Below are 12,459 nucleotides of genomic sequence, written 5' to 3'. Positions count from 1 at the left end.
CCATGAAGAGGTCACCACAGGTCAGACAGTGCCCAAGGAGGGGACTCCGCAGGTCAGACAGTGCCCACGGAGGAGACTCCGCAGGTCAGACAGTGCCCACGGAGAGGACACAGCAGGTCAGACAGTGCCCACGGAGGGGACTCCACAGGCCAGGCAGTGCCCACGGACGGGACTCCGCAGGTCAGACAGTGACTGTGGAGGGGACGCAGCAGGTCAGACAGTGACTGTGGAGGGGACGCAGCAGGTCAGACAGTGCCCACAGTGGTGACTCCCCAGGCCAGACAGTGCCCATGGACGGGACTCTCAAGGTCAGTCAGTGCCCACGGAGGGGACTCCGCAGGACAGACAGTGCCCACGGAGGCGACTCCGCAGGTCAGACAGTGGCCACGGAGGGGACTCCGCAGGTCAGACAGTGCCCACGGAGGGGACTCCGCAGCTCAGACAGTGCCCATGAAGAGGACACCACAGGTCAGACAGTGCCCAAGGAGGGGACTCCGCAGGTCAGACAGTGCCCACGGAGGGGACTCCGCAGATCAGACAGTGCCCAGGGAGGGGACTCACAAGGTCAGACAGTGCCCACGGAGGGGACTCACAAGGTCAGACTGTGCCCACGGAGGGGACACCACAGGTCAGACAGTGCACAAGGAGGGGACTCCGCAGGTCAGACAGTGCCCACGGAGGGGACTCCGCAGGTCAGACAGTGCCCACGGAGGGGACACAGCAGGTCAGGCAGTGCCCACGGAGGGGACTCAGCAGGTCAGGCAGTGCCCACGGAGGGGACTCCGCAGGTCAGACAGTGTCCGAGGAGGGGACTCCGCAGGTCAGACAGTGCACAAGGAGGGGACTCCGCAGGTCAGACAGTGCCCACGGAGGGGACTCCGCAGGACAGTCAGTGCCCACGGACGGGACTCCCAAGGTCAGGCAGTGCCCACGGAGGATACTCACAAGGTCAGACAGTGCCCGTGTAAGTGACGCTGCAGGACAGGCATTGCACACAGAGGGGACACAGCAGGTCAGACAGTGCCCACGGAGGGGACTCCACAGGACAGGCAGTGCCCGTGTAAGGGATTCAGCAGGTCAGACCGTGCCCACGGTGGTGACTCCGCAGACCAGACAGTGCCCACGGAGGGGACTCCGGGGGGCAGACAGTGCCTAGGGAGGGGACTCCGCAGGACAGGCAGTGCCCATGTAAGGGATTCAGCAGGTCAGACCGTGCCCACGGAGGGGACTCCGCAGCTGAGACAGTGCCCATGAAGAGGACACCACAGGTCAGGCAGTGCCCACGTAGGGGACTCAGCAGGTCAGACAGTCCCCAAGCAGGGGACTCAGCAGGTCAGGCAGTGCCCACGGAGGGGAGTCCGCCGGTCAGGCAGTGCCCACGGAGGGGACTCCGCAGGTCAGGCAGTGCCCACGGAGGCGACTCCGCTGGTCAGACAGTGGCCACAGAGGGGACTCCGCAGGTCAGCCAGTGCCCACGGAGGGGACTCACAAGGTCAGACTGTGCCCACGGAGGAGACTCCGCAGGACAGACAGTGCCCATGGAGGAGACTCCGCAGGACAGACAGTGCCCACGGTGTGGACTCCGCAGGTCAGGCAGTGCCCACGGAGGGGACTCCGCAGGTCAGCCAGTGCCCACGGAGGGGACTCCGCTGGTCAGACAGTGGCCACGGAGGGGACTCCGCTGGTCAGACAGTGGCCACGGAGGGGACTCCGCTGGTCAGACAGTGCCCACGGAGGGGACTCCGCAGGTCAGGCTGTGCCCACGGAGGGGACTCAGCAGGTCATCCAGTGCCCACGGGGTTGACTCCGCAGGTCAGACAGTGCCCAGGGAGGGGACTCCGCAGGTCAGACAGTGTCCAGGGAGGGGACTCCGCAGGTCAGACAGTGCCCACGGAGGGGACTCCGCAGGTCAGACAGTGCCCATGTAAGGGATTCAGCAGCTCAGACCGTGCCCACGGAGGGGACTCCGCAGCTCAGACAGTGCCCATGGAGGAGACTCCGCAGGACAGACAGTGCCCACGGAGGGGACTCCGCAGCTCAGACAGTGCCCATGAAGAGGTCACCACAGGTCAGACAGTGCCCAAGGAGGGGACTCCGCAGGTCAGACAGTGCCCACGGAGGAGACTCCGCAGGTCAGACAGTGCCCACGGAGAGGACACAGCAGGTCAGACAGTGCCCACGGAGGGGACTCCACAGGCCAGGCAGTGCCCACGGACGGGACTCCGCAGGTCAGACAGTGACTGTGGAGGGGACGCAGCAGGTCAGACAGTGACTGTGGAGGGGACGCAGCAGGTCAGACAGTGCCCACAGTGGTGACTCCCCAGGCCAGACAGTGCCCATGGACGGGACTCTCAAGGTCAGTCAGTGCCCACGGAGGGGACTCCGCAGGACAGACAGTGCCCACGGAGGCGACTCCGCAGGTCAGACAGTGGCCACGGAGGGGACTCACAAGGTCAGACTGTGCCCACGGAGGGGACACCACAGGTCAGACAGTGCCCATGGACGGGACTCTCAAGGTCAGTCAGTGCCCACGGAGGGGACTCCGCAGGACAGACAGTGCCCACGGAGGCGACTCCGCAGGTCAGACAGTGGCCACGGAGGGGACTCCGCAGGACAGACAGTGCCCACAGAGGGGACTCCGGGGAACAGGCAGTGCCCACGGAGAGGACTCCGCAGGTCAGACAGTGCCCATGGAGTGGATTCCTCAGGTCAGACAGTGCCCACGGAGGAGACTCCGCAGGACAGACAGTGCCCACGGTGTGGACTCCACAGGTCAGACAGTGCCCACGGAGGGAACTCCGCAGGACAGACAGTGCCCACGGAGGGGACTCCGCAGGTCAGGCAGTGCGCACGGAGGCGACTCCGCAGGTCAGGCAGTGCCCACGGAGGCGACTCCGCAGGTCAGGCAGTGCCCACGGAGGCGACTCCGCAGGTCAGACAGTGCCCACGGTGTTGACTCCGCAGGTCAGACAGTGCCCACGGAGGGGACACAGCAGGTCAGGCAGTGCCCACGGAGGGGACACAGCAGGTCAGGCAGTGCCCACGGAGGCGACTCCGCAGGTCAGACAGTGCCCACGGTGTTGACTCCGCAGGTCAGACAGTGCCCACGGAGGGGACACAGCAGGTCAGGCAGTGCCCACGGAGGGGACACAGCAGGTCAGGCAGTGCCCACGGAGGGGACTCCGCAGGTCAGGCAGTGCCCACGTAGGGTACTCCGCAGGTCAGGCAGTGCCCACGGTGGTGACTCCGCAGGTCAGACTGTGCCCACGGAGGGGACTCACAAGGTCAGACAGTGCCCACGGAGGGGACTCACAAGGTCAGACAGTGCCTACGGAGTTGACTCCGCAGGTCAGACAGTGCCCACGGAGGGGACACAGCAGGTCAGGCAGTGCCCACGGTGGTGACTCCGCAGGTCAGACTGTGCCCACGGAGGGGACTCACAAGGTCAGACAGTGCCCACGGAGGGGACTCACAAGGTCAGACAGTGCCCACGGAGGGGACTCCGCAGCTCAGACAGTGCCCATGGAGTGGACTCCGCAGGTCAGGCAGTGCCCACGGAGGGGACTCCGGGGGTCAGACAGTGCCCACATAGGGGACTCCGCAGGTCAGACAGTGCCCACGGAGGGGACACAGAAGGTCAAGCAGTGCCCACGGTGGTGACTCCGCAGGTCAAACTGTGCCCACGGAGGGGACTCACAAGGTCAGACAGTGCCCACGGAGGGGACTCCGCAGCTCAGACAGTGCCCATGGAGTGGACTCCGCAGGTCAGGCAGTGCCCACGGAGGGGACTCCGGGGGTCAGACAGTGCCCACATAGGGGACTCCGCAGGACAGACAGTGCCCACGGAGAGGACTCCGCAGGTCAGACAGTGCCCACGGAGGGGACTCCGCAGGTCAGACAGTGCCCAGGGAGGGGACTCCGCAGGTCAGACAGTGCCCACGGAGGGGATTCACAAGGTCAGACAGTGCCCACGTTTGTGACTCTGCAGGTCAGACAGTGCCCATGGAGGGGACACCACAGGTCAGGCAGTGCCCACGGAGCGGACTCCGCAGGTCAGACAGTGCCCATGGAGGGGACTCCGCAGGTCAGACAGTGCCCGCGGAGGGGACCCCGCCGGACAGGCAGTGCCATGTAAGGGATTCAGCACGTCAGACAGTGCCCACGGAGGGGACTCCGCAGCTCTGACAGTGCCCATGAAGAGGACACCTCAGGTCAGGCAGTGACCACGGAGGGGACTCCGCAGGACAGACAGTGCCCACGGTGTGGACTCCGCAGGTCAGGCAGTGCGCACAGAGGCGACTCCGCAGCTCAGGCAGTGCCCACGGAGGCGACTCCGCAGGTCAGGCAGTGCCCACGGAGGCGACTCCGCAGGTCAGACAGTGCCCACGGTGTTGACTCCGCAGGTCAGACAGTGCCCACGGAGGGGACACAGCAGGTCAGGCAGTGCCCACGGAGGGGACACAGCAGGTCAGGCAGTGCCCACAGAGGGGACTCCGCAGGTCAGGCAGTGCCCACGTAGGGTACTCCGCAGGTCAGGCAGTGCCCACGGTGGTGACTCCGCAGGTCAGACTGTGCCCACGGAGGGGACTCACAAGGTCAGACAGTGCCCACGGAGGGGACTCACAAGGTCAGACAGTGCCTACGGAGTTGACTCCGCAGGTCAGACAGTGCCCACGGACGGGACACAGCAGGTCAGGCAGTGCCCACGGTGGTGACTCCGCAGGTCAGACTGTGCCCACGGAGGGGACTCACAAGGTCAGACAGTGCCCACGGAGGGGACTCACAAGGTCAGACAGTGCCCACGGAGGGGACTCCGCAGCTCAGACAGTGCCCATGGAGTGGACTCCGCAGGTCAGGCAGTGCCCACGGAGGGGACTCCGGGGGTCAGACAGTGCCCACATAGGGGACTCCGCAGGTCAGACAGTGCCCACGGAGGGGACACAGCAGGTCAGGCAGTGCCCACGGTGGTGACTCCGCAGGTCAGACTGTGCCCACGGAGGGGACTCACAAGGTCAGACAGTGCCCACGGAGGGGACTCACAAGGTCAGACAGTGCCCACGGAGGGGACTCCGCAGCTCAGACAGTGCCCATGGAGTGGACTCCGCAGGTCAGGCAGTGCCCACGGAGGGGACTCCGGGGGTCAGACAGTGCCCACATAGGGGACTCCGCAGGACAGACAGTGCCCACGGAGAGGACTCCGCAGGTCAGACAGTGCCCACGGAGGGGACTCCGCAGGTCAGACAGTGCCCAGGGAGGGGACTCCGCAGGTCAGACAGTGCCCACGGAGGGGATTCACAAGGTCAGACAGTGCCCACGGTTGTGACTCCGCAGGTCAGACAGTGCCGATGGAGGGGACACCACAGGTCAGGCAGTGCCCACGGAGCGGACTCCGCAGGTCAGACAGTGCCCATGGAGGGGACTCCGCAGGTCAGCCAGTGCCCACGGAGGGGACTCACAAGTTCAGACAGTGCCCACGGTTGTGACTCCGCAGGCCAGACAGTGCTCACAGAGGGGACTCCGCAGGTCAGGCAGTGCCCACGGTGGTGACTCCGCAGGTCAGACTGTGCCCACGGAGGGGACTCACAAGGTCAGACAGTGCCCACGGAGGGGACTCACAAGGTCAGACAGTGCCTACGGAGTTGACTCCGCAGGTCAGACAGTGCCCACGGACGGGACACAGCAGGTCAGGCAGTGCCCACGGTGGTGACTCCGCAGGTCAGACTGTGCCCACGGAGGGGACTCACAAGGTCAGACAGTGCCCACGGAGGGGACTCACAAGGTCAGACAGTGCCCACGGAGGGGACTCCGCAGCTCAGACAGTGCCCATGGAGTGGACTCCGCAGGTCAGGCAGTGCCCACGGAGGGGACTCCGGGGGTCAGACAGTGCCCACATAGGGGACTCCGCAGGTCAGACAGTGCCCACGGAGGGGACACAGCAGGTCAGGCAGTGCCCACGGTGGTGACTCCGCAGGTCAGACTGTGCCCACGGAGGGGACTCACAAGGTCAGACAGTGCCCACGGAGGGGACTCACAAGGTCAGACAGTGCCCACGGAGGGGACTCCGCAGCTCAGACAGTGCCCATGGAGTGGACTCCGCAGGTCAGGCAGTGCCCACGGAGGGGACTCCGGGGGTCAGACAGTGCCCACATAGGGGACTCCGCAGGACAGACAGTGCCCACGGAGAGGACTCCGCAGGTCAGACAGTGCCCACGGAGGGGACTCCGCAGGTCAGACAGTGCCCAGGGAGGGGACTCCGCAGGTCAGACAGTGCCCACGGAGGGGATTCACAAGGTCAGACAGTGCCCACGGTTGTGACTCCGCAGGTCAGACAGTGCCGATGGAGGGGACACCACAGGTCAGGCAGTGCCCACGGAGCGGACTCCGCAGGTCAGACAGTGCCCATGGAGGGGACTCCGCAGGTCAGCCAGTGCCCACGGAGGGGACTCACAAGTTCAGACAGTGCCCACGGTTGTGACTCCGCAGGCCAGACAGTGCTCACGGTGGTGACTCCGCAGGCCAGACAGTGCCCACAGATGGGACTCTGCATGTCAGACAGTGCCCATGGAGGGGACTCCGCAGGTCAGACAGTGCCCACGGAGGGGACTCCGCAGGTCAGACAGTGCCCATGAAGAGGACACCGCAGGTCAGGCAGTGCCCACGGAGGGGACTCCGCAGGACAGGCAGTGCCCATGTAAGGGATTCAGCAGGTCAGACCGTGCCCACGGAGGGGACTCCGCCGCTCAGACAGTGCCCATGAAGAGGACACCACAGGTCAGGCAGTGCCCACGTAGGGGACTCAGCAGGTCAGACAGTCCCCAAGCAGGGGACTCAGCAGGTCAGGCAGTGCCCACGGAGGGGAGTCCGCTGGTCAGGCAGTGCCCACGGAGGGGACTCCGCAGGTCAGGCAGTGGCCACAGAGGGGACTCCGCAGGTCAGACAGTGCCCATGGAGGAGACTCCGCAGGACAGACAGTGCCCACGGTGTGGACTCCGCAGGTCAGGCAGTGCCCACGGAGGTGACTCCGCTGGTCAGACAGTGGCCACGGAGGGGACTCCGCTGGTCAGACAGTGGCCACGGAGGGGACTCCGCTGGTCAGACAGTGCCCATGGAGGGGACTCAGCAGGTCATCCAGTTTCCACGGGGTTGACTCCGCAGGTCAGACAGTGCCCAGGGAGGGGACTCCACAGGTCAGACAGTGCCCAGGGAGGGGACACCGCAGGTCAGACAGTGCCCACGGAGGGGACTCCGCAGGTCAGACAGTGCCCATGTAAGGGATTCAGCAGCTCAGACCGTGCCCACGGAGAGGACTCCGCAGCTCAGACAGTGCCCATGAAGAGGACACCGCAGGTCAGGCAGTGCCCACGGAGGGGACACCGCAGGACAGGCAGTGCCCATGTAAGGGATTCAGCAGGTCAGACCGTCCCCAAGCAGGGGACTCCGCAGGTCAGACAGTGTCCGTGGAGGGGAATCTGCAGGTCAGGCAGTGCCTGAGGAGGGGACTCCGCAGGTCAGACAGTGCCCACAGAGGGGACTCCGCAGGTCTGGCAGTGCCCACGGTGGTGACTACGCAGGCCAGACAGTGCCCACGGAGGGGACTCCGCAGGTCAGACAGTGCCCACGGAGGGGACACACAAGGTCAGACAGTGCCCACGGAGGGGACTCCGCAGGTCAGACAGTGCCCAGGGAGGGGACTCCGCAGGTCAGACAGTGCCCACGGAGGGGACTCCGCAGGTCAGACAGTGCCCACGGAGGGGACACAGCAGGTCAGGCAGTGCCCACGGAGGGGACTCAGCAGGTCAGGCAGTGCCCACGGAGGGGACTCCGCTGGTCAGACAGTGCCCACGGAGGGGACACAGCAGGTCAGGCAGTGCCCACGGAGGGGACACCACAGGTCAGACAGTGCACAAGGAGGGGACTCCGCAGGTTAGACAGTGCCCACGAGGGGACTCCGCAGGTCAGACAGTGCCCACGGAGGGGACACAGCAGGTCAGGCAGTGCCCACGGAGGGGACTCAGCAGGTCAGGCAGTGCCCACGGAGGGGACTCCGCAGATCAGACAGTGTCCGTGGAGGGGAATCTGCAGGTCAGGCAGTGCCTGAGGAGGGGACTCCGCAGGTCAGGCAGTGCCCACGGAGGGGACTCCGCAGGTCAGACAGTGCACAAGGAGGGGACTCCGCAGGTCAGACAGTGCCCACGGAGGGGACTCCGCAGGACAGTCAGTGCCCACGGACGGGACTCCCAAGTTCAGGCAGTGCCCACGGAGGATACTCACAAGGTCAGACAGTGCCCATGTAAGTGACGCTGCAGGACAGGCATTGCCCACGGAGGGGACACAGCAGGTCAGATAGTGCCCACAGAGGGGACTCCACAGGACAGGCAGTGCCCGTGTAAGGGATTCAGCAGGTCAGACCGTGCCCACGGAGGGGACTCTGCAGCTCAGACAGTGCCCATGAAGAGGACACCACAGGTCAGGCAGTGCCCACGGAGGGGACTCAGCAGGTCAGGCAGTGCCCACGGAGGGGACTCACAAGGTCAGACAGTGCCCGTGTAAGTGACACCGCAGGACAGGCAGTGCCCACGGAGGGGACACAGCAGGTCAGACAGTGCTCACGTAGGGGACTCAGCAGGTCAGGCAGTGCCCACGGAGGGGACTCCGCAGGTCAGACAGTGCCCACGGAGGCGACTCCGCAGGTCAGGCAGTGCCCACGGAGGCGACTCCGCAGGTCAGACAGTGCCCACGGTGTTGACTCCGCAGGTCAGACAGTGCCCACGGAGGGGACACAGCAGGTCAGGCAGTGCCCACGGAGGGGACACAGCAGGTCAGGCAGTGCCCACGGAGGGGACTCCGCAGGTCAGACTGTGCCCACGGAGGGGACTCACAAGGTCAGACAGTGCCCACGGAGGGGACTCACAAGGTCAGACAGTGCCCACGGAGGGGACTCCGCAGCTCAGACAGTGCCCATGGAGTGGACTCCGCAGGTCAGGCAGTGCCCACGGTGGTGACTCCGCGGGACAGACAGTGCCCATGAAGAGGTCACCACAGGTCAGACAGTGCCCAAGGAGGGAACTCCGCAGGTCAGACAGTGCCCACGGAGGGGACTCCGCAGGTCAGACAGTGCCCACGGAGAGGACACAGCAGGTCAGACAGTGCCCACGGAGGCGACTCCGCAGGTCAGGCAGTGCCCACGGAGGCGACTCCGCAGGTCAGACAGTGCCCACGGTGTTGACTCCGCAGGTCAGACAGTGCCCACGGAGGGGACACAGCAGGTCAGGCAGTGCCCACGGAGGGGACACAGCAGGTCAGGCAGTGCCCACGGAGGGGACTCCGCAGGTCAGACTGTGCCCACGGAGGGGACTCACAAGGTCAGACAGTGCCCACGGAGGGGACTCACAAGGTCAGACAGTGCCCACGGAGTTGACTCCGCAGGTCAGACAGTGCCCACGGAGGGGACACAGCAGGTCAGGCAGTGCCCACGGAGGGGAAACAGCAGGTCAGGCAGTGCCCACGGAGGGGACTCCGCAGGTCAGGCAGTGCCCATGGTGGTGACTCCGCAGGTCAGACTGTGCCCACGGAGGGGACACACAAGGTCAGACAGTGCCCACGGAGGGGACTCACAAGGTCAGGCAGTGCCCACGGAGGTGACTCCGCTGGTCAGACAGTGGCCACGGAGGGGACTCCGCAGGTCAGCCAGTGCCCACAGAGGGGAATCCGCTGGTCAGACAGTGGCCACGGAGGGGACTCCGCTGGTCAGACAGTGCCCACGGAGGGGACTCAGCAGGTCATCCAGTGCCCACGGGGTTGACTCCGCAGGTCAGACAGTGCCCAGGGAGGGGACTCCGCAGGTCAGACAGTGCCCAGGGAGGGGACACCGCAGGTCAGACAGTGCCCACGGAGGGGACTCCGCAGGTCAGACAGTGTCCGTGGAGGGGAATCTGCAGGTCAGGCAGTGCCAGAGGAGGGGACTCCGCAGGTCAGACAGTGCCCACAGAGGGGACTCCGCAGGTCTGGCAGTGCCCACGGTGGTGACTCCGCAGGCCAGACAGTGCCCACGGAGGGGACTCCGCAGGTCAGACAGTGCCCACGGAGGGGACACACAAGGTCAGACAGTGCCCACGGAGGGGACTCCGCAGGTCAGACAGTGCCCAGGGAGGGGACTCCGCTGGTCAGACAGTGCCCACGGAGGGGACTCCGCAGGTCAGACAGTGCCCACGGAGGGGACACAGCAGGTCAGGCAGTGCCCACGGAGGGGACTCAGCAGGTCAGGCAGTGCCCACGGAGGGGACTCCGCAGGTCAGACAGTGCCCACGGAGGGGACACAGCAGGTCAGGCAGTGCCCACGGAGGGGACACCACAGGTCAGACAGTGCACAAGGAGGGGACTCCGCAGGTCAGACAGTGCCCACGGAGGGGACTCCGCAGGTCAGACAGTGCCCACGGAGGGGACACAGCAGGTCAGGCAGTGCCCACGGAGGGGACTCAGCAGGTCAGGCAGTGCCCACGGAGGGGACTCCGCAGGTCAGACAGTGTCCGTGGAGGGGAATCTGCAGGTCAGGCAGTGCCTGAGCAGGGGACTCCGCAGGTCAGGCAGTGCCCACGGAGGGGACTCCGCAGGTCAGACAGTGCACAAGGAGGGGACTCCGCAGGTCAGACAGTGCCCACGGAGGGGACTCCGCAGGACAGTCAGTGCCCACGGACGGGACTCCCAAGTTCAGGCAGTGCCCACGGAGGATACTCACAAGGTCAGACAGTGCCCGTGTAAGTGACGCTGCAGGACAGGCATTGCCCACGGAGGGGACACAGCAGGTCAGACAGTGCCCACGGAGGGGACTCCACAGGACAGGCAGTGCCCGTGTAAGGGATTCAGCAGGTCAGACCGTGCCCACGGAGGGGACTCTGCAGCTCAGACAGTGCCCATGAAGAGGACACCACAGGTCAGGCAGTGCCCACGGAGGGGACTCAGCAGGTCAGGCAGTGCCCACGGAGGGGACTCACAAGGTCAGACAGTGCCCGTGTAAGTGACACCGCAGGACAGGCAGTGCCCACGGAGGGGACACAGCAGGTCAGACAGTGCTCACGTAGGGGACTCAGCAGGTCAGGCAGTGCCCACGGAGGGGACTCCGCAGGTCAGACAGTGCCCACGGAGGCGACTCCGCAGGTCAGGCAGTGCCCACGGAGGCGACTCCGCAGGTCAGACAGTGCCCACGGTGTTGACTCCGCAGGTCAGACAGTGCCCACGGAGGGGACACAGCAGGTCAGGCAGTGCCCACGGAGGGGACACAGCAGGTCAGGCAGTGCCCACGGAGGGGACTCCGCAGGTCAGACTGTGCCCACGGAGGGGACTCACAAGGTCAGACAGTGCCCACGGAGTTGACTCCGCAGGTCAGACAGTGCCCACGGAGGGGACACAGCAGGTCAGGCAGTGCCCACGGAGGGGAAACAGCAGGTCAGGCAGTGCCCACGGAGGGGACTCCGCAGGTCAGGCAGTGCCCACGGTGGTGACTCCGCAGGTCAGACTGTGCCCACGGAGGGGACTCACAAGGTCAGACAGTGCCCACGGAGGGGACTCACAAGGTCAGACAGTGCCCACGGAGGGGACTCCGCAGCTCAGACAGTGCCCATGGAGTGGACTCCGCAGGTCAGGCAGTGCCCACGGTGGTGACTCCGCGGGACAGACAGTGCCCATGAAGAGGTCACCACAGGTCAGACAGTGCCCAAGGAGGGGACTCCGCAGGTCAGACAGTGCCCACGGAGGGGACTCCGCAGGTCAGACAGTGCCCACGGAGAGGACACAGCAGGTCAGACAGTGCCCACGGAGGCGACTCCGCAGGTCAGACAGTGCCCACGGAGGGGACACACAAGGTCAGACAGTGCCCACGGAGGGGACTCCGCAGGTCAGACAGTGCCATGGGAGGGGACTCCGCTGGTCAGACAGTGCCCACGGAGGGGACTCCGCAGGTCAGACAGTGCCCACGGAGGGGACACAGCAGGTCAGGCAGTGCCCACGGAGGGGACTCAGCAGGTCAGGCAGTGCCCACGGAGGGGACTCCGCAGGTCAGACAGTGCCCACGGAGGGGACACAGCAGGTCAGGCAGTGCCCACGGAGGGGACACCACAGGTCAGACAGTGCACAAGGAGGGGACTCCGCAGGTCAGACAGTGCCCACGGAGGGGACTCCGCAGGTCAGACAGTGCCCACGGAGGGGACACAGCAGGTCAGGCAGTGCCCACGGAGGGGACTCAGCAGGTCAGGCAGTGCCCACGGAGGGGACTCCGCAGGTCAGACAGTGTCCGTGGAGGGGAATCTGCAGGTCAGGCAGTGCCTGAGCAGGGGACTCCGCAGGTCAGGCAGTGCCCACGGAGGGGACTCCGCAGGTCAGACAGTGCACAAGGAGGGGACTCCGCAGGTCAGACAGTGCCCACGGAGGGGACTCCGCAGGACAGTCAGTGCCCACGGACGGGAC

The 12,459-nt window shown here is 65.8% G+C and overlaps 1 protein-coding gene across 1 annotated transcript in view; it reads left to right on the top strand.

Annotated features, from left to right (window-relative positions):
- The first annotated feature begins 2,498 nt into the window (after positions 1–2,498).
- Positions 2,499–12,459, top strand: part of LOC132383626 (uncharacterized) — a 30,450-nt gene continuing 20,489 nt past the window's right edge. The window contains exon 1 of the mRNA XM_059954821.1: positions 2,499–2,516. Coding sequence (XP_059810804.1) covers positions 2,499–2,516 — 18 coding nt within the window. The remainder of the gene's footprint in view (positions 2,517–12,459) is intronic.

This window comes from Hypanus sabinus, chromosome 31, assembly GCF_030144855.1.
Source record: "Hypanus sabinus isolate sHypSab1 chromosome 31, sHypSab1.hap1, whole genome shotgun sequence".
Lineage (NCBI taxonomy): Eukaryota > Metazoa > Chordata > Chondrichthyes > Myliobatiformes > Dasyatidae > Hypanus > Hypanus sabinus.
This window is presented reverse-complemented; position numbering and strand designations above follow the sequence as displayed.